At 35.2% G+C, this 27,991-nt stretch overlaps 1 protein-coding gene across 1 annotated transcript; it reads right to left on the reverse strand.

Moving 5' to 3' along the window:
• Positions 1-4,771: 4,771 nt before the first annotated feature.
• LOC136028765 (fos-related antigen 2-like) lies at positions 4,772-27,987 on the reverse strand. The gene is made up of 4 exons (XM_065706666.1): positions 27,553-27,987; positions 23,001-23,191; positions 19,898-20,005; positions 4,772-9,380 (listed from the first exon to the last, which is right to left on the reverse strand). The coding sequence occupies exons 1-4, from the start codon at positions 27,776-27,778 to the stop codon at positions 8,982-8,984; spliced, it is 924 nt and encodes a 307-aa protein (XP_065562738.1). The 5' UTR covers positions 27,779-27,987; the 3' UTR covers positions 4,772-8,981.
• Between the last annotated feature and the right edge of the window lie 4 nt (positions 27,988-27,991).

Consider the following 27,991-nt stretch of genomic DNA (forward strand, 5'->3'; position numbering starts at 1 on the left):
CGCAGTTAAACCCAGAGGAAGCCGATTTACTGAGTTTATGTGCCTGGAATTGCAACCTAACCACGTCTTATGAGGATGTGTTTCAATTCCTCTCTGAATCTCAAGGTAAAGTTAGTTTTATTGGTATGTGTGAAAGTTTTTTGAGACAGGAACACTCTGTCTCATTGTATTCTTTTCCAGATTATAATTTGGAGATTAAAAACCGGACATCACTTTATAGAGGGGGAATAGCGTGTTTGATTTCTAAGTCGTTGACTTACCAAGTAAGAAATGATACTGATGTTTGGATAGAGGGTAAATTTGAAAGTTTTAGTCTGGATTTAGATATGGGGAGTAGTAAATTTTTGATTAGTGTTTTGTATAGACCACCAAGCGCTAGCTGGGAAGAATCTGAACGTGGGTTTGATCAACTTGCGCGTGCGGTGTCTCGGACAGGTTCGGATTTTATTTGTATGGGTGATTCCAACTTTAATCTGCTTACATTGAATGGAGCGAATTTTGATTTTTTTTTTTAATTTGATGGTTGCTCAGGATCTTTTCCCCATAGTAAATATTCTAACACGTGTTACGAGTCATTCAGCCACTCTCATTGATAATATTCGTTTTGGTTCTAAGTATCTGGACCGTAGTTATACCGATGTGGTTCTATACCCTTGTTCAGACCAATTCCCAGTTGTTGGAGCGGTACCTTGTGGCCGAATAAAAAGAAATAAAATAAAAAAAAGTAAAGACTAGGTCGTTGAAAAAGGTGAATTTACAGAAGTTTGGCGAAGAGTTGAGTACCATTGATTTTAGTGAGATTATGGATATGAAAGATGACGCTTCTGGTGCATTTGATCGTATGATGGGGGTCGTACAGCCAAATTATGATAAGACTTGCCCAGTGAAATTCTTGAAACCACGTAAGCGTGAACCCAGGAAGCCCTGGATAACTATTGAAATTCTTAAAGTGTCAGATTTAAGAAATCAAGTGTATGTGGAATATTTAAATAGTAAATGTGCCAAGAAACTGGAAGAATTCAAAATAATACACAATAAAGTAAACTCGATGAGAAGAAAAGCTAAAAAAGAATCCTTTGCCAACCAATTGAGTTTAAATAAGGATAATACTAAAGGAATTTGGAAAGTTATTACTGACCTATTGGGAAAGAAGAAAGAAGCTCCACCTAATTCGCTACTGATTCAAGGAGAACTTGTTAATGATGAAATAAGTATCACGGCTAAATTCGATGAGTTTTTTTCAAGTGGTGGGCAAAATGTACAGGCGCAAGGGTTAGTGAATTTTAATAACGATTTAATGAAAGATGAATTTGTGGATGATAGAGGAATTGGAAATGAAATTTAATTTCAGCCTTGTACTGGAGATGAAATTCTGAAGGTTGTGAAAACAATCAAATCGAATTCAGCAGGGACAGATGGCATTAATCTGAAAACTTTAAAGTCAGTGATGTGGTATTTAATGCCATGTCTAGTCCATATAATCAATCTTTCCCTCCAAACCGTTATATTCCCTGATGCGCTTAAAAGGGCAAAAGTAATCCCCCTTCACAATAGTGGCTCTAAGCTAGACATTGAAAATTATAGACCCAAATCTATCCTACCCTTGTTTTCGAAAATATTTCAAAAAATTGTGCATAAAAGGCTTTATGATCACCTTATGAAAACGGGGATGTTAAATGAAAACCAGTTTGGCTTTAGAAAAGGTCATTCGACGTCGGACTCCGTGAATTCCCTTTGTGATACTGTAAATAAGCGCTTTGAACGTGGTGAAATCCCTTTGACTGTTTTTATCGATTTTAGAAAAGCATTCGATACAGTGGATTTTAATATTCTACTCAAAGGTCGACAATTCCTTGGAGTTCGTGGTAACTATTTAAAGTGGTTTCATAGTTTTCTAAGTGGTAGATCTATTCAAGTTTTCTTAAATGATGTGTTTTCTTCTCCTTTTCAGGTGAGGTGTGGTGTACCACACCTCATGTTTTAAGAAATTACGAGTGCTTAACATTGGTCAAATTCGAGATTATCAAGCTGCTGTTTTTGCGTATTGATGTTGCAATGATGTATGTCCTCCAGTTTTTACCAGTTTTTTTTCGAGTAAATGGTTCACTCCATGGGTATGAGACTAGAGAGGCAGATAATTTTATTGTTGAGTACCGAGACACCACACTTGCAGCTTTCGGAATTAGGTATTTAGCTCCAGCTATTTGGAATGATATCCCAGCGGGCATTAGGGAGGCGGAACATATTGAGTCGTTTAAAGTAGAATTAAAAAAAATTGTTGGGAGTGGGGAGTTAATTTTTTTTTTAGTATATATTATTATTGTTAGCCTTTTTTATGTATATTCTGGTATTAAGGGGTAATTGAGTGAGAGTGTTTATGTCCTTCTTTAATATTTGTTCTTTTAATTAATTAGGTTGAGAATTAGAGGATTGCAGCCGTCCAACATCAGGCTGTTTGAGCCTTCCCCCGACGGTTGTGTGTATATATACTTTTTGTAATTTAGTAGTTAATAAAGAGTTCATAAAAAAATATGACTCCAATACATTGCACCTGTGCCATTTTAACAGTCGGGATTCACTTAAACTCTTTTGAATTAGTTCTTTAATAGTAGTAGTATTAATAGCCCTGAAAATTTTAAATTAATACCCTCAGGCATTTCTGTCTTATCGGTGTTTCACCCTTTCAACATCTTGCAAGCACTTAGTGCTTTTACAGATCCCTTTACAACCAATTTTTAGTGTGCTTGACAAACCTTTAACTTAACCTGGCAGTTCCATCTTATTACCCTATTCACTGCCTGATATATTGAATTGATACCATATTGACAACTCGCGATGCACCTGAAATCTTTTACTTCACTAGTAATACTTCACTAGTAATACTTCACTTAATCTTACTTCAATAGTAATACTAGTCACAATAGTAAAAGTAGCCTTAGCAATAGCGCTAGTAGTACAAGTAGCCCTATCAGTTTTAGCTTAATACCTTAAGGCTTTACAGGGGTACTTCTAATTCGCCCTTTTTGATAAGCTGCGTGCACATATTTTGTTTTTATTTAGTTAAAAACCACCCCTCCGAAAAATCCCCAGTGATTTTCACCTTAATGCCCTTGGCCTTATTATTTCTAATGGTCGTAATAACAGTAGTAGTCGTAATATTAGTAGCAGTAGTAGTGGTAGTAGTAGTAGTAGCAGGAGCAGTGGTAGTAGTTGTAGTAGTAGTGGTAGCAGTAGCAGCGTAGTTTTAATATAAGCAGAAGTAGTAGTAGTAACAGTAGTAGTAGTAGTAGTAGTAGTAGTAGTAGTAGTAGTAGTAGTAGTAGTAGTAGTAGTAGTAGTAGTAGTAGTAGTAGTAGTAGTAGTAGTAGTAGTAGTAGTAGTATTAGAAGTAGTAGTAATAGTAGTATTATCAGCAGTAGTAGAAGTAGTATGAGTAGTAGTAGTAGTAGTAGTAGTAGTAGTAGTAGCAGGAGTAGTAGTAGTAGTAGCAGTAGTGGTAGTAGTGCTAGCAGTAGTAGTGGTAGTGTAGTAGTACTACAAGAAGTAGTTGTAATAGCAGTAGCATTAGCAGTGCACATATTTTGTTTTTATTTAGTTAAAAACCACCCCTCCAAAAAATCCCCAGTGATTTACACCTTAATGCCCTTGGCCTTATTATTTCTAATGGTCGTAATAATAGTAGTAGTCGTAATATTAGTAGCAGTAGTAGTGGTAGTAGTAGTAGTAGCAGGAGCAGTGGTAGTAGTTGTAGTAGTAGTGGTAGTAGTAGCAGCGTAGCTTTAATATAAGCAGAAGTAGTAGTAGTAACAGTAGTAGTAGTAGTAGTAGTAGTAGCAGTAGTAGTAGTAGTAGTAGTAGTAGTAGTAGTAGCAGGAGTAGTAGTAGTAGTAGTAGTAGTAGTAGTAGTAGTAGCAGGAGTAGTAGTAGTAGTAGCAATAGTGGTAGTAGTGCTAGCAGTAGTAGTGGTAGTGTAGTAGTACTACAAGAAGTAGTTGTAATAGCAGTAGCATTAGCAGTAGTAATAGTAGTGGTAGTAGCAGTAGGAGTAGCTGTAGTAACATTAGTAATTTACGGAAGAAACATATTTAAAAAAATAAAATTACGTTAAAAATTAGTTCTGATATCAAGTTTCGTAAAATTAATTTGGGTAGTTTTTGAGCTTCAAGTGGTGAAACCTTCGATTTGGTCACTCCAATTTGAATCACCGAAATCTGAAATTTGCATGAAGTTTTATTACTGAAAAACTGAAATTCAAGCGTGTCCTGCAATTTAAGGACCTGAGTTTGCAATCAAATCCAGGCAAAAAGACCAACTATTGGTTTGAAACCAAATTTGTATTCGTTAATATTCACAAATTTACGTAAGAAACAACATTCGTAATTTAAGTAAGAAACATACTTGCTAGATAAAAAACAAACTTTTACTTTGTCTAAAGCTAAGCATCCACAGAACACAAAAAGCTTTCCGCTGAGCGTCATTGTCCTATTTTCCTTGATAATAGTTTGCATTAAAAAACTCATTAGTTTCTCTGTCTTTGGCTACGATTGCATTGTAGGCCCTTTTTTGGCAGGGAGGAAGGGGCTTTTGATTTCCACTTTGAAGCCCCCCTCGCTACAAAGTGGGGAATCGAGCACTAAATAGACTTTTTATTTTTGTCTTGATGCCACCAAGTGTCAGTATTCTGTTGGTACTTAACTTAAAAACCCGTGTTTTAAAATGACGAGGGACTGAGCCTTTTCGAACTATGCAAATTAATCTGAAAAAAGACATATTCATTACAATAAACAATTTTATTTATATAAAAGAAGACTTTGTACAAAAATATCGTCCTTTTCGACGATTCATGTCGATAAATCAAATTTATAAACTACTATCGTAAATTTGCTCCAAACAAAAAATAAATCTAAAAACCTCATAATACACGCGTTTCAATAATATAAAAATGCCCAAACTTAAAAAAGGGGGAAATTCGCCTTTTAAAAGCGTAGAAAAAAGATCATTTTTCTAGAATTAAAAGAAAAATGGAATAAAAATAAAACAGGAAGAAATACTAGGAACAGGTACATGGTAGTAGAGCGCTGCATTGCTTGATCAATAAAGAAAAAACCACACAGTCAAGTTGGGCATAGAACATAATGTATTGGCGTAGCTAGTTGAGAATTAAAATGAGAGAAGGTCACAGCAGGACTGATCGCCCCAGTAAGTGAAAAAATCAAGTTCTTTCTGAGCTTACATGGGTTCCTTTGATTACTTTGATTTTGTGCTTTTTGTGCTTTTGTGCTATATGGCACCAACCATAACTAAGAAAAAAGCATACAAAAAGTCAATTTTGTTTTACATCCTATTTTATAATTTAAGGTGAGGGCGAGATGACATATTTTCCAGAAAGGGTAAGTTTAGAGTTTCTGGCAGCTTACTGATGTGTATTTATGGCTTTGTGTACTTAACTGTTGTGCAGCAAGAAGTGAGTAGTAAGCTGTTTGTGAAGCAAGTATTTGCATAATAGGCTTGTGCAGAAATGAGTTGTAAGTAGTAGTGTACGGGAAAAGAGCGAATATCTGTTTAGACGCTAAATATTTAGAAATTATTCTATTATTACAAATAATATTGTTTAGTAAAATAATAAATATTAAAATAATAATTAAAAATAATAACAAATCAAAATAAAATAATAATATTTAGAAGAATTATATTAATTATTTGGCGCTAAATAATAAAAATAATGTGGAAATATTTAGAGCTGTATTACTCCTAGTGAGAAGTGCCTTACCAAAACGAAACTATCCGACTGTGAATTATTACATCATTTCTAAGATTTTGTTTTATCGTGTGTCATAGGATTAATTGCATCTTATTTTAAGTCAATTTTCACTTCACAATATTTTTTTATCCACTGTATATTTATAAATTAGAAAACCTCTTCAACACGAAGGGAGTGTTTCAGAAGCGTTAGTTGTGCCAGCATAGAAACCAAAAGGAACATGTAACAATAGAATATGTTGTCCGGTTGTTTTTTAGCCATTTCTTATTACTTTCGTTTTTCAATAAAAGATAATTAAATTGTTGGAACACAAAAAAAACAAAACAATGAGAAACCGAACGGGACATATAATATTAAAATTTATTTAGATAATGTTTGATCATTTTTGTAGCCATATCTACTTACTTTAGTGCGATCAGTTTCCCAATAATAGATGGTTGTATTGTCAACACAAGAAAAACCAAAGAAACGAACTGGACATATAATATGAAAATATGCTCAACTAATGTTGTTCAATTGTTTTATAGCTATCTCTTCTTACCTTTAGACTGTTTGTTTTTCAATAAAAATAATTAAATTGTAGGGACAAAGAAACCAAAAGGAACATACAGTATTAAAATATATTCAACTAATATAGTTTGATTTATTTTTTTGTATCCATTTCAACTTACTTTAGAGCTGTCTGTTTCTTAGTAAAAATGACAGAATTGTCACAATACAGTCAAAACATGGAAATTGTCACAGTATGGATAACAAAACCAAAGAAAAAATACACGGGACATATAATATGGAAATATGTTCAACTAGCTTTGTTCAATTGCTTTTGAAGCTATTTCTACTTACTTTAGTACTGTTTGCTTTTCAATACAAGATGTTGGAATTATAAAAATACGAAAAATCAAAGAGAAACCAAACAAGATATATAATTTTAAAAACGTTCAACTAGCATTATCCAATTATATTGAGGCTAAGTCTACTTAATTTTACACTATTTGTATTTTTGATAAAATATTGTTGAATTGTTTCAACAAGGAAACCAAAAACTAAATAGAATATATAACGCTAAAATATATTCAACTAGTATTGTTCAATACGGCTTTATCCCTACGGTAGCACTGTTTGTTTCCCTAAAAGGGATGGTTGAATAGCAAAAAACTTAAAAAATGAAAATATTGGAACTTCAAAGGGGAATTATTGTAACTGTATTAAGAATCTACGTTGTTCTTATAAAAAGTGTAAAAAAAGGCGTCTTAAAGTAAGGTAAAGTACTGTTTTTAGGATGCGCAAAATTTTGATATTGGTAGTTGTTAATATTTTTCAAAATTTGATATTGGTAGTTTTTAAGAGATTTCAAACTCCAAACATACCAAAGACAACCTAATTAATCATTATGTTGTGCATATTTATGCTATTTGCATTACGATATTGGATGTTATTAAGATGCGAGTGTGAGTTTTATTTATTGTTTACCATTCCTTTATGTATTTTAATTTAAATTTAGCTTAATTAATTTTCTTCCGTCGATGACGCTTCCGGATGTGAATTCGGAATATTAAATGGATTTCTTTATTATTAAAAGCTTTGTTTTTTGTTGTTTTTTTTTAAATTTCGTACCCGTTCTCATTATACAATCATTTGTTAAATTCAGTAGATAGAAAGACAATGGTATTTAAAAAATTACTTAAGTAGAATTTAAATTCTTAGTTTCATGGAATACGTAGAAACTTGCAAGTAATTAGTTTTAAATCTCTGCACCCCAGGCTATTATTCTTAAATGCTGAAGGGCAACTTTAGCTGCAGCTTAGGGTGGCAAAGGGTTACTTATCTGATCAATAGTAATTTTTTTTTCACTCTTAATTTAGTGGAAACAAGATCTGCTGGCAACTACTTTTTTGGAGGGGAAGGGGTTGGAAACGCAACTTAAAATCTCTGTACCCCAGGCTATTATTCTTAAATGCTGAAGGGCAACTTTAGTTGTAGCTCAGGGGGGCAAAGGGCTGCTTATCTGAGCAATAGTAATTTTTTCACTCGTAACTACTTTTTTTGGAGGGAAAGGGGTTAGAAACACAGCTCTTTTTTGTAAGAAGAGTAACATTCTTTATTAGTACAGAAATGTCGCCAAATTTTTGCATTTTTGATTTTCTGGGGGGGGGGATCTTTAAAAATTACTTATATGCTTCGTTAAATGTAAAAGTTTTTAAGCTGGTCTTTTCAAAATATTTGTAGCTTAACTTATGTAGCAGCATGTATCCTATCAGGCAATAATTACCGAAGATTTGGTACTATCAATGAACTCACGGAAAGAGTTCCAATCCTTTTTTTTCATGAAGTTGCGAAACTTTTTTTGAAGAATGACCCACCCAATCCTAACCTGATCCAGCCCGAACTGAAACTTGAAACACATCATAGTTTCGAAGTCTTTAGAATACCCAGATCATTAGAATGAAAGCTTGATTAAGCTGGACTTTGATGTCTGTGTAAGGATAAAGGATAATAGCTCGAGTTTTCTGTGAATGATGTTTGGGTTGTATTATTTTTGGGATGCTAACCATGTGTGGGATGACTACTGATTTGATATTTGCGAACCCCTATTTAGTCATTTTTGCATTATACTTTTTCGACTTAAAAAAAGGAGAAACAAAGTCTTGAATGAAGCTAATAGAGACTGAAAAACAAGCCACTCTATACGAAGCCTCAAAGTTTGCTCTTGATCAAGAGTTAATATGAAACTTCTTAGAATGCAAGTGATCGTACAGTGATCGATTGATATTAGCAAAATTTACCTTTTTAACAAAAAATGAATCAAAAAGGACATTTTGCACATCTATTTTTTTTTTACAATAGAGCTTCCCAAAACTGAAACTTCTCTCCAGAAACAAGTTCCTCGGTGAAATCTTAGATAGAAGTATAATCCACACCGGAATTTGAAGTAAAATATATAAAGAGGGAAAGGAAAAAATCAGAGGAAAAAGGGGAGGGGCGAACATGGGAGATCTGTTTAATGGGGTCCCATAAGCAATAGTACAATATTTGGTGAATATAGAATGCGATGTTTTTTTTAAATAACGGTAGCAAATTCCTTTAAGAATCACACCAAGGCAAAACATTCCCGAAACACAAAACTATCGAAAAACAACCAGATAACTGTGTTCCAGATCAAACTGAAGCAAAGATAGTAATCACTGGGCTTGGCAAAATAAAAACAAAATATTTCTACAATTCATGACATTCCATCATTATAGAGATTAGACATTATTTGCTGAATGTTAAAATGGCTTGATTCAAACTGAATCGCAGGTTGATCTGGGGTTCGAATGGGGGTTGGTTGTTCAGGAACAAACTGATTTGAATTGTAAAATCCTCCAAAAGATTGCTGCGAGTAATCTTGATAAACTTCGGGGTTAAAACTACACCCAAAACTTTCAGCTGGGGTTGGCGGTTGAGTGGGTGTATAAACTGGTGTAGGTGGATAGGGACTGTAATAAAACCGTTTAGACTTTGACCAAGAACATGTGGAACTATGAGTGCGCAAAACGTCCTTGAGGCGGTGTTTTTCCTCTTCCCATTGTTGAATTTCTGCTTTCAAGGTCATGTTTTGACATTCAAGAACTTCAGCTTCCTAAAAAAGAAAAACAAGCCATAAGTAAAGTACAAGACCCCGGCCGGGCCAACCAGGAAGTTGGTAGACGTGATGTTTTGCCTGTATGTTAAAAGACCTGAAGCCACAAGGAAAACTTTATCTATGCCAAACAAAGCTTTTCTAGCATCTTGCAGGATGGCTCACAGAAACTTAACAACCCTTTTAATGTCATCGAAGGTCTTATTCTACTGGCAGCAGTAGATATATAGTGAAAATCATGAATACATGTGATTGGAAGCTGCTTTTAAATGTCTGCTTAAAAAACTATTAAGAGCGCTTATGGGAGGGAAATCAGATAGGAAGATGGGAAATGTACCATTTAATTCCCAATCCAATTCTCATTCCAAATATAATAATCGCTACTGACACAGTTGTGTCTTGTTTCTCCCCCTCCCCCTTACTTATAAACCATATATATATATATATATATATATATATATATATATATATATATATATATATATATATATATATATATATATATATATATATATATATATATATATATATATATATATATATATATATATATATGTATAAGTCAAGTGATTTTTTATTAACTCGGCTTGATCTGGCATTATTAGCTGACTGCTGATGAGAATAAGAACAACAAATAATACAAGCCTACAGAATCAGTTAGCATATGCATTTATCCAAAAGCTAAATCTACCTCCGTTAGGAGGTGAGGGCTGATATACCATTACGATGGCAGTGGTTATTACATCTGGAAAGGACATTGAATGGGACTCAAAAGCTATATTGTTTTTCCTAGCTGATCCTAGGTCCTAGGCTGTTTTTCCTAGGTCCTTTAAGGGACCTAAATCCTTTTTTAAAGCTGAATTGTAAAAGCAACCTCCAAGCACAATCACCAATAATAATAAGAATTTTGTTAAAACCCTGTAAGGCAACTTGTAAGATGTTAGTAAAGCTTTGTGTGACATGGATGGGGTCTCAGAAAATGCATTTTTGTTGTTGCTTCAATTCTTGTACCCTACTGGTGAAAATCACAGTGTTTACAAGCCATGCTATTGTTATTAGCCCTTAATAGTACTTGAGCTTTATTCGAAAGCACACGCTGTTGAAAAAACTTTTATACACAATACACGTTGTTTTTTTTCTTAGCCATTGATTTATGTGACACAAAACCGAACTCCACATACTTGTCATTGCTTACGATATTTTGTTTTTTCTCAACTTCCTCTACTTTCCTCTATTCAAGGCAAACTTTACTAACAAACGATATTATATTTTTAGTATATAATATAATTTTAATCATAAACATTATATTAATTTTAAAAAACTTCTTCAGCACGGTAAGTTTTTCAAATAAAAACTGAGCAAAAATAAAGTCAAATGACCTTCCAAAAGTAAAACTACTACCACAAAATACTATCAATAAATAAATGAAACTTAAAAAACAACACCCAGAAACTACGATAAATAGCCGAGTCAAACTCTGAAAAAAAAACAACAACATACAAATGAAAAAAAAAAACAAAAAACAAAAACAAACAAATGACCATGGATTGTCAGTTTCATTGACATATACTGACATTTCATACTTAAGTTTTTTATAATTTTTCATTCATGAAAGTTAAAAAGGTGAAAACATTTCAAATGTATTTTGTTTTCAGTAAAGCACAAATTTTGTTCTGGTCTTGAGAAGGCATAGGGGTTATCAGCCCTACTCATGTTAGTTTTGCTCGTTTTGAGTTTGACTTGGCTATTTATAGTAATTTCTGTTCGTTTTGAGTTGGGCCCACTGCAATGGGCAATGGGCCCATTGGTACCCATGAGGTGATATATGAAGCAACTGTAATCAGAAATGTCTCTCCTGAACGGAATGCTGCGACTTTCTGTATTTTCCCCCTGAACGGATACGTTTGTTTTGTGTTTTACTATCATTTTTTTCAGTTCTGTTCGTTTTGAGTTGGGCCCACTGCAATGGGCAATGGGCCCATTGGTACCCATGAGGTGATATATGAAGCAACTATAATCAGAAAAGTCTCTCCTGAACGGAATGCTGCGACTTTCTGTATTTTCCCCCTGAACGGATACGTTTGTTTTGTGTTTTACTATCATTTTTTTCAGGAGTGATTGTATTTATCTAGTTGTCACTTTGAAAAAGATTTACTTTTTTACAGTTATGAAGTATAAAGACATCAAATATATTAGTTTTTGGTATTCAAATCAAATCAAAAATATATACCTCTTCATAAAAATTATATTACTTTGAAAAAAATAAAATAAGTAACATCCTGTCTACGACCCAAATATCAGTCCAGTACAAACAAACAAAAAAAGGCCTTGGATTCCTTATCGTATCGGACATAAATTTTTAGTTGCCTCACTCCCGGAAATGCCCTATCTGGATTATCAACGAGCTTCATAATCCTTTTCAATTTCTTATCTTTCGGTTTTTATTATACAGTAAACACGTGGCACTTTCTGCCTTTTGAGCTCCCAATCTTCAAGACCCATACAAGAGGAATTCAAGATAAAAATTTACACGATTTTCAGGACCCAAATATGTTACAATTCAGTTAACAACTCCGCAATCCCTCGCTCTTTACGCTAAAGTTTGACTCTTTACCAAAATTCTACCTTTTAAAACAATTAAAAACTTCAGCGTAAAGAGCGAGGCGTTGAGGAGGGGACAACACATTTCATATGCGGAGTAATTTCTGTTCGTTTTAAGTTTTAATGTCGCTCCTTACTTTCAGTTAAAAAAACTAGTTTTTTTGTTTGTTTAATCCTAAAGAAAGGACAACGGCTAAGGCTATCACTTTATCCATTATGTTGGTATTTGGTTATATACATTAATAATCTAGTGAAATAATCTATTGGTAACGGTAAGGAAAAGAGGGACTATTTGCAATTCATCCGCGAGCAGCGCTGGACTGGAATCTATTCAAGAGGGAGACGGTAGAAAACATATTAATTCACGTGTAACGGAGGAGTATAGTAAGGGCTAACCGTCAAGGTGCAAAATCAGGTGGAACTGTTGGGACAGGTGGAAGAGCTGGAGGCCAGCTGAAGTTGCACACACTGACACGTATAACGAATATTGGACAGTTACATTCAAGCCAAAATAGACAGTTTTTGAAATATTTATTTTCTGAAAATTTGAATAGTAGTTCCACATTTACCTGACTGACTTGATAAGGACCTCTTTATTTTTAAACCATAACAGGTTGCTTATATACTAAACACAAAGAAATACAGGGGCTATTTGTAAAATATCTTGTGACCCTATTTTTTTTTGTTCTTTTTACTGATTTAAAGTTTCATACACGAGAACCAATCAAGTAGAACTTAAAAAAAACTCTCTTTCTTTTTACTGACAATATTTTACAGAGGAAAGTGGTGGACAAATCAGACTTTAAACAGGCCGAATTATTTTCATCACTTTCTAGCATATGCTGAATGCTAGTTACTGCAATGTTACTGGCTTACTATAATGAGTCACGGGAGTGAACCAATGGAATTAATTTCACCATGGAATTATAGGAAAATTAATTTCTCTTTTTCTCTTTGTACCAAACATACAAAGAAGGCGAGGCCTTGGAGACCCAAATAATGTAATCTTTTCCTAAGAAAACATTACACAGACCTCGTACAAAAGGAATACTTAGAAAAAAAGAAAATAATTCGTGAGTGTTATTCCAAGAGACGACCACCCGTCCAGATCAAAAGGACCATGTGTTACTAAACGGATATTCAAAAACAATAGACACTCTAAAACCTCATAAAAGGCAAAAACATATTTTGCTTAAAATCCAGGTATTATAGAATCGCATGCAAAACTAAAATTAATGGCGGAACAATAAAATTTAAGCAGCTATAAAAACTAGGAGGGATAGGTGGGAATTCAAAAAGGACAACCATGACATTGTCCTCCCACATGTACTGTATATAGCACCTTTTTGGAATTATTTGTCGTCCGCCCAATGTACAAAAGTAAGAGTTCTGTTTTTTCGATTCGCGAAGTTCCTTCTGAGACTTCCTCCGTGGACGAAGAACTCGTATATCATCCGTAATTACGGAGTGTCCGATCCAACAGTTTGCATTAACCGAGTCGTTCCTGGAAAAGGCTAAGGGAAGGACGAACCCGTGGCTAGCTATCATGTGTCAGTAGTTTTGTTAGTGTATATAGTGTGTGTTTACTTATGGTTGTGTTCGTAGTGTGATATTCTTTTCTTTTTCCATTCGTACTCCGATGTAATTCCAGTGAATTTTCGGGTAATAAAAGTACTTACTTACTTACATACTAAATTTCGATAATCAGATGATTTACTAAAGTCCAAATCTATCTAGTTGCTCATTCCTCAATTTAAACTGCAAAATTTCTTTATCATCACCATCGTTAAACGTCATGTCCTGCAGCAGGTTCAGCCGCCCAAACAAATCCTGATTTATAATGCAAAAAAGGACTGATTCAGTTCGGGGGAGCTTCTTTCTTTTCACTCAAATTTATGCATCCTGAAGTCTTGAAGCGTGGAGTCTTCTATATTTTAAAATGCAAAAAAGGACAAAGTCAGTTCGAGGGAGCTTCTTTCTTTTTCACGCAAATATATGCATCCTGAAGTCTTGAAGCTTGGGGTCTTCTATACCCGAGTCTTTTGCTGTGTGAGTGAACCTTCTACCTCAAAAGAGAATTTTCTTTATTAAAACGAATTCAATTTCCGTGTCATTATCCAAATCTGAATATGAAATCAAAGTGGATTTACTAGGTTATTTGTATAAATTAACAGTGAAAAACCACTTTATCAAATAGTTCGTAGTAACAAGCTACAATGAGCGACACTGAGCAATAGTAACCAATAAAACGAAATTTTGATATCAATAGATATACCAAAAGTTAATGCTTATTATGCTCATTCCAAATATATAAGATTCATCCAGCTTAATGTTATCCAGAAAAGGCAACGAGCCTGAAAAAATTACCTGATTTTCAAAAAAGGGGGAAACATTCCCTAAAAGTCAAAGAATAAAAATAACACCATCAGATTAAGCGTGTCAGAGAACCCTACTGTACAAGTTTCAAACCCCTACCTGCAAAAACGTGGAATTTTGTAATTTTTTACCAGAAGAAATATTACGGATGTGAGTTTCTTTGTTTATTTGTTTTTTCCCCTAAGTTTGACCGTTTGTCCCAATTTTTCGAAGAACGACTCTTAAAACAAAAGGGCCGTTTAATTAAAATAGGAAGCTTTTTTAAAATCGCTAAGAACTTTAGCGTGAAGAGCAAGGTATTGAGGAGGGAGGAAGCTCCTTCATATACGGGAGTAATTTCGTTTTGAATTTTAATGCTGCTCCTTACTTTGAGTTGGAAACTTTTTTTTTCACTTAATTCAGTCAAGGATTAATTTTATTTCCTAAAGCATGACGTTAGAAAAAAACATCTCCAATGAAGGGGAATTGCTGGAGCAGAATTTCCCTTAAATTTCAACACCTTCATTCAGTCTGGGATTAGCTCTATCAAACAGTTCGTGGTAACGAACTGTAGTAAGGAGCGACCCGGCTCAATAGTAACCGAAATTCAAAAAAATGGAATTTTGATACCAATAGTTACATCAAAGGAATCGAATTTTAATGCTGATTTTAAATAAATAAGTTTCATCAAGATCAGTTATACCTATCAAAAGTTACGAGCCTGAGAAAATTTGCCTCATTTTAGAAAATAGGAGGAAACACCCCCTAAAAGTCTTAAGATCTTAAAGTCTCCCTAAAAGTCTAATACAATCTCAACGAAAATCAAAACATCAGATTCAGCGTATCAGAGAACCTTATTGTAGAAGTTTCAAGCTCCCATCTACAAAAATGTGGAGTTTCGCATTTTTTGCTAGAACACAGATCACGGATCCGTGTTTATTTGTTTGTTTTTTGTCTGTTTTTTTGTTGTTTTTTTCCCCAGTGGTGATCGTATCGACTGAGTGGTCCTAGAATGTCGCGAGAGGGCTCATCCTAACGGAAATTAAAGGTTCTAGTGCCTTTTTTAAGTAACCAAAAAATTGGAGGGCACCTAGACCCCTCCTACGCTCATTTGTTCCCAAAAGTCACCGGATCAAAATTCTGAGATAGCCATTTTATTCACCATAGTCGAAAAACCTAATAACTATGTCTTTAGGGACGACTTACTCTCCCACAGTCCCCGTGGGAGGGGCTGCAAGTTACAAGCTTTGAGCTGTGTTTACATATAGTAATGGTTACTGGGAAGTGTACAGACGTTTTCAGGGGGATTTTTTTGGTTTAAGGGGATAGTTGAGGGGGGGGGGTTACGTTGTAGGATATTTCCATGGAGAAACTTCTCATGGGGGTAGATAATTTCAATGGAGGGGGTGCAGGATTTTCTAGCATTATTTGAAAAAACAATGGAAAAATCAATATGAAAAGTTTTTTCTACTGAAAGTAAGGAGCAGCATTAAAACTTAAAACGAACAAAAATTATTACGCATATGAGGGGTTTACCTCCTCGTTATACCTCACTCTTTACGCTAAAGTATTTTTAGTAATTTCAACTATTTATTCTACGGCCTTTAGGATTCAGAGGTCATTCTTAAGGAATTGAGACAAAATCTAATCTTTAGTGTAAAGAGCGAGGTATCGATGAGGGTTGAACCCCCTCATATACGAAATAAAAACATACGAATATAGAAGTTCGTTACGTAAGTTAATTCGTAAGTTACGTATATTTTTTTCCAATGGAAACGTTTGTAAAAAATTAAAAGTTCTAGTTTGTTTTTTAAGTAATCAAAAACTTGGAGGGCAACTAGGCCTCCTCCCTCGCTCCTTTTTCTCAGAATCTTCCGATTAATTGCATTTAATTAATATGCACATTTCGTTTTAATTATTTATGTGCGGAGAGCCAAGATCAAAACATGCATTAATTCAAAAACGTCCAGAAATTAAATATAAAAAAACATGTTTTTTTAAATGAAAGTTAGGAGCAACATTAAAACTTAAAACGAACAGAAATTACTCCGTATATGAAAGGGGCTTTTCCTCCTCAACGCCCCACTCTTTACGCTAAAGTTTCTTACTGGTTTAAAAAAAAAGAGTTAACGAGAAAGAGTCAAACTTTAGCGGAAAGAGCGGGGAGTTGAGGAGGAAAAGCCCCTTTCATATACGGAGTAATTTCTGTCCGTTTTGAGTTTTAATGTTGCTCCTTACTTTCATTTAAAAAAAACTTGTTTTTTTTATTTAATTACGGAAAGCCTAGCTTAACAAGAAAAAAACGTGTTCGTGTTTATTGATTCAGTGCATTATCGGGTTATTCAATTTATCGACTCGATTCCCCAGTGAAGCGGAATTGTCGAGGAGAGATTTTCAACGAAAGATTGTCCTCGGGGAAGGGGGTAATTTCTGTTGAGAGGGATTTTTTGGAGGGGAAGAATCGTCCGCAGGGAAGTTTTCAAAATACTCTCTGAAGATATCTTATTTATTAACACTCAGGGAGGAATTCTCCACAAGGGAGGGGGAATTTTCCACGCATGGAGAGCTTTCCACGTGAGGGAATTTTCTGGGGGGTTTTTGCTTTTATATATAAAACCAAATCCCCTACTAGCTTCAGGTTTCTTTGAAGCAAATCTATTGATTTCCACCGAAGTCTTTCCTGGTTACCATACACCGATAATTAAATGACAACATGCTTCTCTGCAGGTTTTCTTCTGTAGTTGCCAAAAAAATAAACTGTCCTACATATGCCGCCCACAGGAGCTTTATTAGCAATTTCAACTTTTCTTAAACAAGAACGCCTTTGTTCATTCTAAATTTTAGATTTCAAAATTCAATACATCCTTAACACTCCGTTCCTGACTTTATTTTCATACCATATTTAGCGTAGGCGGCAACTAAAATTTCGATAAGTCATATACACTTTTTCTCATCTGCTTGAGCACCATGTGAAGAAGGAAGTTTACTAGATTTCAACAAATAGTCGTTAATTTTTTTCGGACTTAATAATTTGAAGGTTTTTGCGTGGGTGGTTCAACTTTGTAAATAATACGCACGACTGAATTAGCTTGCTTTGACTACCTTTGAAGCTAAGGAGTGTTTAATAACCACTTTTGAAACGTTTTGTTTGTCAATTTCCTTGTTATGGATACATTGAGCTGGAACCATAAGATACAAATCATCCACGCCCCCCCCCAAACAAAAATGCAATTTCAATGTTATTAAAACAGTCAAGTTGCAAAAAACCCTAATTGTAACCCAAGGATTGCCTGAACTTCCCGCCGAGTGTACACCTCAGAGCACCGCTAGTTCTGCCAAGCATGGCATATTTCCGACACGCTATGCCTAGTTTTCTAGCATTAGAGATTTGAAGATATAAGGGTTCAAAGTAAAATGGCGCAACTTATCCACACTCCTTTCTCTTTTGGTAAAAAATGCGTATTTTCAATGTTAGTAAAACAGCGAATTTGACTGATTAAGGATAATCAGAACGGAAGGTTTGCTCTCTATTCTGCAGTTGATGAACGTCGGAGCAGCACCAGTTCCGCCACGCGTGGCACACATTAATCCGTTCCGTGTGTCTTTTTTACTGAAATGGATATATGAATTTGAGGGTATAAAGGAATAACTCGTCCACATCCTCTTATCCCAAAAGAATTGTTTGTTTAAAAGTTAGCAAAACTTTTAAAAAACATAAAAATATATTAGCAAAAAACATAGTTATAATTAGGGGGTGACCCACTAGTTACTTCTTTTGAAAATTTTAAAAGTAATCGTTATTTTTTACGGGGGGTCCCCAATGGCCACATCTCGTAGTGCCACTTTTCCACTATTTGTGGCACTCTTCTGCTATCCCAAGGGATGTATGAGGGGACCATTACCCCGAGATTCATGTTTCCGAGATTCTGGGCAACTGATATTAGAAATATCAAATGCAAATTGTTTTTTAATTATTGTCCTCCCCTCTCTCTCCCTAAAAAATCCTGCCCGTGTGCCTTGCCCTGTCGTCTCTCTTGTTTTATTGTTACGGAAAAATTTATTTGAAGGAGCAAAGTATAACTCGAAATTTATTTGAGGGAGTAAGAAATAATTCATCCACACCCCAATCCTCCCCCAAAAAACCTCCAATTTCAAGTTAGTAAAATGTCAAGGTTGTAAATTATTTTGCACGTTGTTTTCCACGGTGTCACGTCCTGGGTATTCATAATCAATGGCAAGACGTGTAAACTAAAGAGTCAACAAACAACAAACATAAAAGAGGAGATATAACTAAGCTATCTAAGGCTCAAGTACACGAGGTAAGCTTACAAGACGACTTTATCACAAGTAGCTCGTAAAGCAACCCACAAGTAGCTCGTAAAGCAAAGTAATGGATTCGATGCATTTGTTGCGTTTGCTGATTGCAATAACACTCTCGAAAAAGCTGAATTGCCTGTGACTTCAGACACCACTCGCTGGCTTTTGATTGAGCTAACTCATAAACTAGCCATATGTATTCACCTTAACTTGTGCAAACAAAGGTCTTGACGATGTTGGATGAGCTGGTTTCAGTGTGAGTTGTAGTTGCAGCTAAAGTGATTAAAACGAGTTAATTAGACGGCAAAACGCGAAATAGAACTTGCTTAATAGAAACATGTGGGTAAAACCGAGTATATAAATACTTGAATTATCATGAATAAATACCATGATTATGGCATATCAAATAGAAAAAGTTCACAAACTGAAAAAGTTGATGAACGAAAATCCTGTGGCCTATAAAAATATTTCAAATAATTAATGCTGAACAGTTTGACGAACTACTGGGAATGGTAGGCAAAATGTTGTTAAAACAGGACATTCTTTCACTTTACATTCTTTTTTTATTTTGATTTCAGCGAAAAAAACGTCAGAAAAACTGAATCTGTGGACTCTTAGATCTTTCTTTCAAAGATCACTTGGAAAAAAAGTCTGCCGACATGTCAAGTTCGAAAGTAGGATCTATTTGTATAAGCAAATATTGCAGTGAATTAAGGAACATTACCATTAACACCAGACGACAGCGTCTGTTTTCATCACGTAAGCCAGCTTGTTAGCTTGTAAATTCCGCTCCGTGTATTTTGGGCTTTAGCGAGCTAGCACTTTTTTATTTATTCTATCAATCAGCCCATATTCTCAAGTACCCCTGAGGAAATTCTCGTCCAAAAATACGCTCCGTCGGATTGTCAGCGCTGCTTCACAAGTAAATGCCGATACCCTCCCTGGGGATCAGATCTGACTCCACTCGTGACATGAACGGTTCACAAAAACTAAATATAACTTCATTGCCCATAATTCAGTTAATAAGGTTAAATTTTAACTTAAGGTTAGATATAACATAAAATATATATTATGTAATATGAGTTGGTTCATGACAGTCATGCTAATACCCAAGGCGAAATGTTCCTTCCAACTCGTAAAAACGTAATAAAAATGAATATAAAAAATTTTTGTGATGCATTTATAAATTTTATTATATTTTATCTATATTTTATATTATATAAAATACATTAAATTTTACTTACATCGATGAGTAATTTTGTCTTCTCCTTCTTCTTTTCACGGCATTTGGTTGCTGCAACCTTGTTCCTTTCTCGGCGCTTCAGTCGTCGAGCCTCATCTTCTGGAGTCAGCTGTAATTAGATACCATTCTTCATTTTCAAATCTACTTAATGAATCATTAATGCAAAACATAGTATGCCTAATGCTTTAATTAGTCAAAACATACCATATATGCCTATTGCATTTTCTCGTTCCGTTGTGTATTTGAAATTACTGAAAGAAAGATATAGAATATTCGTAACAGGCACCTGCACAGTAACTTGTTTCAGACAGTAACTTGAGAAATATATGGGGAATTAGAGTGTGAACTTTAAAGATAATCAAATGTTGGCCTGACGGCCCTTCGGCCGCCCTAAAAATGAGTAAAAGGAATGCTCTCTTTCAGGTGGAGTGGGGGCCAGATTCGATGAGATGTTAAAATAGGAAAGTATTTCAAAGAAAATAGAAATTTAAGGAAAATTGTAAAGATTTGACAGTTTTAGGTGGGGGGGTGGCGTAGAACTGAATCCCATTTCGAGTCCCTGCTGGAATTGGCAGGTCAGAACATGAACGGATAAGGGGAAGGAATCCACCATCTAACTTGGCCACTGTCAAATGTGGAGTACACCAGATGGCAAGCGCCATGCATGATGGAGGCTTGCCACGGCTGATACCAAGCGTGCCAACCATTAGGCGGAGAGGAAAAGCTTGGTAGGAGTATGCCACATGTGGTGGAACAAGTAACGCTACGGAAGGAAGCCCGTCGTTTTAAGCATAACCTTGTGAAGAAGTAGAACAAAGATTCGTTTATTTGGCCTAAAAATACAATTTTTTGAACAGTCGAAACTTTTTCATTGTTTTAATGATAAATTCATTGTTTAATGACTAAAAGCGTAGAGGCTAATTCCTTTTTTTTTTTACTTTAAATGTAAAGGATTTAAATTCCTTGATACGAAAGGAATGCTTAGGAGCGGTCAGAAAATATTTGAAAATGAAGTAAACAGGTGTAGTGGTTAGGATAACTGGAATCATTAATTACTCATAAACTGAAATTTAGTTTCCTTGAGATTTCTTTCAAGCTAATGTCATTTCACAAATATGGCGCGGTAGATATTTCGCAAACCAAGATAATTGATTGCACGGCATATCGGATTCTCCTTGAACGCGCTGCGTTTGACAATAATGCTCCATCCCTCAGAAATTAGAAGATCTGATATTGAGATACACATAATGCATTGTAAATCCTAGCAAAAACATGACATATGAAACAAGTATGTGAAACAATTAGCAAAATACGAAATAAGATGAAAATAAACGGACACGGAAGAAAATTACCCCGTTAGAAGCACTAAAACCTACGAGGATTAATAAAACACCAAACTTATGTCAAAAACATATTTCATATAGCTTAAGACACTAAGAGAAGATATATCCAATTGCTATAATGAAGGCAAATGACCAGTTTTTTTATGCTAAAGTTTTTTAGCGCTTTAAAAAAGCTTCTTATTGCAAATCAATGGCCTTTATGTTTCAGTAGTCGTTGTCAAAGAATTAGGACAAACGGTCACAGCTTAGCCTTAAGAGCGAGGGATTGAGGAGGCTAAGACCCCCCTTGTATACGGATAATTTCTTATCTTTAAAAATTTTAATGTCGCTTATTACTTTCAATTGAAAAAATATACACATAATGAAAAAAGAAATCAAAAATACAACAGCACAAACACAGAGATAAACATACACCATATATATATATATATATATATATATATATATATATATATATATATATATATATATATATATATATATATATATATATATACATATATATATATATATATATATATATATATATATATATATATATATATATATATATATATATATATATATATATAAATTTCATTCCTGATCATCTTTCAAATCTGGCCAGAAAATACTCCTCCCCATCCGTGGAAAATTACTCCAAGAAAATCCTCCTCTCCTTGCAGAAAATTCACTACCGTAAAATTTCTATTAATTTCTCATCAACTAATACGATATGTAAACAATGGCCTATCTTAAGATTATGATCTTATATCATCGTGGGAAAAATAGGCATGGGGGGCGCAGTTGTCCTCCAGTGTCTTTGGAGGACAAATCTCCTGATCTTCTACAACCATTGGTTCGATGTGACCATCGCAGGGGGAAAAGGCCAATGAACACGCATCCGTGATCTTTCTTCTGGCGAAAAAGAAACGAAATCGACATTTTTGTACATAGGGCTCAAAGATCTACAGCAGGGTTATCTAGTTTGGAGAATTTGATGTGATTTACATTAATATCGCCTGACTTTTTGGGAGCAGTCTCCCATTTTTTGGAATATTCAGGCAAGACTTACGAGCTCGTAGCTTTAAATGGGTAAAATCAAATTCAATGAATTTCACATATTTGAAACCCACATAAACGTCCAATTATTTTGATATATTAATTTTTTATTAAATTCCATTTTTCAGAATTTTAGTTACCAGGGCTGGATAAAGGACGATCGAAGTGATTTGACCGAATCAGGCCCCAGATTTGAAAGGGCCCTACGTTACCATCAAAATTAATAAAAATTTTCCTGGGAATTTAATGCAAATAGCTTTTGACAATAATGGAAAAATCATGAATTATTCCTATAATTAAAGATATAATTATTTTAAGTTTACAACGCTGGATGAGATTTGCTAATGTATTTATTGTTTGAAAACAAGGAAAAATTTTCACCCCAAAACAAGGATAAAGGAAATAGCAGAGTGAAGCTAAATTTTAACTGGTTTTCAAATTTTGATCAAATTTCATTAAGTTACTCTTTAATTAAATTTTCCTTGTGGCAATTTCGTTATATGCTAAATTTATCTAAAAAAACAATTTGGATAAAAGAAATAGAAGGGTGAAATTAAATTTTTGATCAACGAATATCCAATGCAAATAAACAATAATGAATATACAGAAAAAATATCAAAAAATAAATTTTACATTGAGTTCCAATTCTGCACTTATTCAGAATAGACGTTGTGTCTCTTTACTGTTTACAAACCAGCACTGCGCTGGGTTAAAATTTACCTTTTCTTCAACTTTAATTTTGATGTCACATACTTCTTCCCGTGGTTCAGTCTTCATTCTATTGATAATGGTCCTCTGAAGAGATGCCTTTGCAATCAGACTGGTTGCTTGCGCCAAAGAAGGAGGAGGACACGAAGGGGACTTCATCGGAGGGCAAACCGCAGTTTCTTTGGGTGACATTGGTCCGTCACCTAGAATTGTGTGGCTTATGATCTAAGAGCCATTAAAGTCGAGGAAATATGTCTCGGAAATTAATCTTTGTCAAACGCTTCGATGCAAAGTCACCCCCACCCTACAATTATACTTCACTGTATTCTGTGTCAAGTTGTAGCACATAAGTGATCGATTAAATCTAAAAAAAGAGAAAAAAAGATGCTCGATCTTGAATGCTCAGCTGGCTGTCATAGAAGTGACACTAACCAGATTTCTTCAGACATAAGACAATCTGAAATTGTATAATGTTTAGTCGCTGTCTAATAAACGGATTCATCCCCATTCGAAACCTCATTTCTTCTTTTAGATTCTCAGCTTTTTTAAGCTATTCGAAGTTTTCACTTATAGAAATGGTCAAGATACCCTTTTCAAGCTAACTCTTTTAAAAATCTTCAGAAATTCTATGATGAAGGTTGATTTGGAAGTAAGAGAAAAATCTATATTTCTAACAGACCTTTGCAGGTCCTTTCTCTAAAGATTTGATTCAACAGAATTGTCCTCAAATACTTGCGTAGCACAAAAAAAAAAACAAAAAATAAAATAAAACAAATAAAACACGTCTTGATTGGCATAAAGATGCCAAAAAGAAAAATAAATAAAAGAAACTAAAAAAGGACCCTTTCAAATTCCAAGTCTTTTAGTAAGTGTAAAACAGTCTTTAGCTTAGAGCACTCTTATTTTACCCTACATTTCCCACTATGAACTGGTAACAGCTCGCTAGTTCAAAGGTCTTCTGTCGTCGATAACGATACTACTACTACTTCTACCACTAACAACTCACTGCAGCACCAAGCCGACCGAGGCCAACACAGCTGCGCACCCTTCTTCTCCATCCTAACCTATTCAAAGCTTCCCTCTTTGCAACCTCCCAAGAAGTTCCAATTTCCTTTAAACGCTCTCTTATGACCTCTCCCCAGCCCATTTTGGGAGACGACCTGCTGTTCTTTTGGCTCTAGATGGATGGCCAAAAAGGACTATCTTTGGCAATTTGTCGTCCTTCATCCGCAAATCGTGTCCTAGCCATCCCGAACTTCCTAGGATCGATAAATTCAAAAGGAGCCGTGGTTTTACATGCACTCGTTAAAGCGTCGAATGTAGCTAATGCAATTTGTTTTTGTTTTTTCCCTTGTTGACGCTTATTCTCTATCCCTATTAATCTTTCCGGTTTTTAATTTACTTTGCTTTTGAGGCTTTGTCTTTTGTGGCTAATAAAATGAAGGTAATAAGAATCACTTGAGGCACATTTCAATTTTCTTGGACATAATATGTACCTACATAAAAATATTGTGCTTGTGTGTATTAGGGGATAATTCTTCCCTGGATGTGATCTGAAGCCGGCACTCCCTCTTGGAAACATGAAAAGTTGCGGCTTACAATAAATTTTCTCAATTTTTACCCCGTCCCCCCTAAGAAAAATCGTTACAGTTCTCCTCCAGGGACAGGTTTGAATGTGTTTACCGTCCTATATGGTAGGCTTCTCAAATTTCAGAATCCATAGTGTAGCCAAGACTCCCGTTCGGGGGCAAAGTGGACCCATTTCACATATAAAAGGGGGAAATGATCCACAAGGCGTTTAGCTCATAAATAGAAAAGTGTCTGACTCATTGAAGGCGTGGGGGGGGCAAGTATAAGCTTACTCATGGCTACCCAATGCTTTGGGTGTTAGAATGCTTACAGCCAGAGGCGCCATTTGGGCCAAATTTTGGGGTGGACATGGGAAATTTGACAGAACTTGAGACTTTTATTATGAATCTAACCTATTTTCAAAGTTTACAATGATTAATAGCAAATAGCGTAATTACCCCAAGGGTCGTCAGGTGGTTACGCTCCTTGGCTAATAGGCGTGCAGTTAGTTCAAATCATTTGAACATAATGGATTATGTTGGACATAATGGATAATTATAGCCGGAAAAGGGCCCTTTGTGGTGGAAGCTTAGGACCCCTGGAAAATCTGGGGTGGGCATTTGCCCACCCCCGACCCCCCCCCCAAATGGCGCCTCTGCTTACAGCTAAGTAATGAAGATGGGGGAGGATCTACAGAAAATCTTTGTTCATTTTTGAAATATAGGTGGCATGTGCCAAATATGAGGATCATGGGGATAAATAAATGATCACATCTGTCCTCCAGAATGGAAACACTCCCCATCCCCTTCCCCCTCGTAATATAAAAAATATCCACAAAGGTGAAGCGATTTTTTCACATTGGGAAAATTGTGACTCTTTCCTGGAATTTTTATCCAAGAAAGGAATTGAGCTTAAATTGAAAAATGTAACAATAAACCACGGAGGTACGGGGAGGGGAATTTCGGCCAGAAATTGGAATGAAAGACTCTTGTTACCGCAAAATAGTGGCTTTAAAATCACTGTTTCGAGTTTGGACCACTTCTCCAAGAAAATTCTGCTTATTAGGTCTATATCTTTGATATACACCAGCCCAGGATATTTGGGATATGTGTATTCATTTCTGTACTCAAGAATCTGGTTGGAAGGGGTTATAATCAAAAATTTTGATCCGATGGAGGATGAAGTTTTGTATCATTCGCTTTTATTAATTTTCAAAATAGAAGACGAAAAGAAGATATAACAGTCTCAATAATTTCAAAAGAGCAAACTTAGCAATATTAATAAATTTAACATTAGCCGGCATTTTAATTATAGCTTAGAATTAAAATGCATATATAACTTATAATTAAAACGAAGATTTTAATTAGCAAACTTATAACTTTTCAGCATATTTCTTGTTAAAAACTGAGAAGACTCGTAGCTAGAAAATTTGATATTCTGTAATATTTGGGACAACCTTTTAGTCCCAAAAAGACAATGAGGGAGGAGCTCTGAGAGTAGATTCAGGAGGTGGTTTTGAGGCACCCCCCCCCAGAAGGTGGAAATTTGCACTAATAATAAGCGTTGAAGATTAAAAATATCAATCGAGGACCCCAAGTTTTGTTGGTACCCCCCTAACTCTAATTCAGTATCCAGCCCTGGGTCTTCGTTCCTCTGTTCACCCCGTGTGCAGTTATGCCTATTGCTAACCTAATATAGTTCAAAACATCCAATGGGAAGGCAGCCATGCACCCTCTCCTTTAAGCTAAACTGTAAGATCCACTCTGGATCCAATGATCCAAACCAGGTATTTTTTTCAGAATAGAAAAACTTTTCCTCTATAGCTAAACATTAAATACAGGCTACACTCGTGAAGAGAGGAGACAAAAACAAATAAATAAAAATCAGCAATTCAATTGTTTTGAGGAGGTGGAAGTTATTATGGCATGTAATAAAAACACTCTTCGTCAATAAATGTGACGCATCTCTTGAACTTTGGACACCTAGGTAAGTTGACAAACTTGCACCCCCTCTCCTTGCCCCCTGGGCATACACATGGAATTTTCCAGGAAAATGAGCTTACAGAATTGGCGGGTACTAGTGAAGTTTACATTTTCTTCTGAACTAAACCTTACATTAAAATAGTTCTTGCTTATCTAAGTTCAGGAAATTTCTATTTCTCAAATTTTCAGAATCACTTCCAGTTAAGCTCCATGCTAGTCCCCCTCTAACTCCTGGATTTAGCTTACACCTGTACGCACAAGTTTTCTGACTATGTTAGCTTGTGTTGTTTCTTTACCTATCTCTCAACCACTTTTGGTTTCTATTTTTAAGTCCCCAATAAATGCCCAAAAAAAGAAAACCTAAAAAATCAACAAATTTTCGTATGTAGCTCAAGGCTATATAAAGGGCGTGAATTGGAGGGGGGTAGTTACAATAAAAACTCTTTTTTGGGTATTTTCATTAAAAATTACAAATATTAGTACCCTCCCTCTAGATTTCGCAAATTCATTTGGCCCCTCCCCAGTTTACATCTTCGTATGTTGACATCACTGGACTCCCGGCAAAGGGGGAATAGGGGCTGAAAATCTAATCAATAAAATTTTTTTAGGTGTAATAAAGAAATAATATTTTTACTGTAGTTTCTATTCTAAAAATATAGCACTCTTGCTAGATTTTGGGAAGGAGTGGGATAAGCTTTTAAACTTTTTTGTGAGAAAAGTCTTGAGTGTTCGATTGTTTTGAAATTTCTCATTTTTGGAATTTTAGGGGAGAGGGGGAGGCAAATATTTGTTTTACCCTTCCTCCACTTATAGCTATGTATATTTCTGTCCAAATCAGTTCTATTTAATAGTCAATACACCCTTTACCATAATACATACTAAATTTCTAAAAGTTTACTTCTGCTTTAAGGACTCCTGCACCATCCCCTATTTTCAAAAATACATGGGGTACTTCTGGTTAGCCCAGCCCACCCCACAAAAGTCCCATCCAAGAAACGATTAAGGGTTCCTACCTGCCGTTGATGCGACGCCTGCCGTTACTCCCTCTAATGAACATTTTAACTCTTGCACCGGGTCGTCAGATTTAAGGGTTGTGGTTTTCCCCAGATATTTTTCAAAAGCCGGACTAGAGAGCAAATTGAGAATATCCGGTGTTCTTGGGGTGTTACACATTGATTCATTGCCATCTTGAGGCAAAGTGTAATTCACATTAAGGAACATAATGGGTCCTCCTCTCATGACGCTTCAAGACTAACTAACGCGCGGGTCCATATTCATATTTCCAACTTGACTTTGTGTTAAAAATAAATATTACATCAGCAATCTCTCTGTTCATTGGTAGTTTATGACGCGTCCCAAAAGAGCTGATTTGTTTTTAATGACAGTTGTTTTGAATAGGATGCCAGAAAAATTTAGGAGTGGTTTTAAGCACGATCTTGTCCGACCAGGTTT

The sequence above is a fragment of the Artemia franciscana genome, chromosome 7 (genome assembly GCF_032884065.1).
Source record: "Artemia franciscana chromosome 7, ASM3288406v1, whole genome shotgun sequence".
Lineage (NCBI taxonomy): Eukaryota > Metazoa > Arthropoda > Branchiopoda > Anostraca > Artemiidae > Artemia > Artemia franciscana.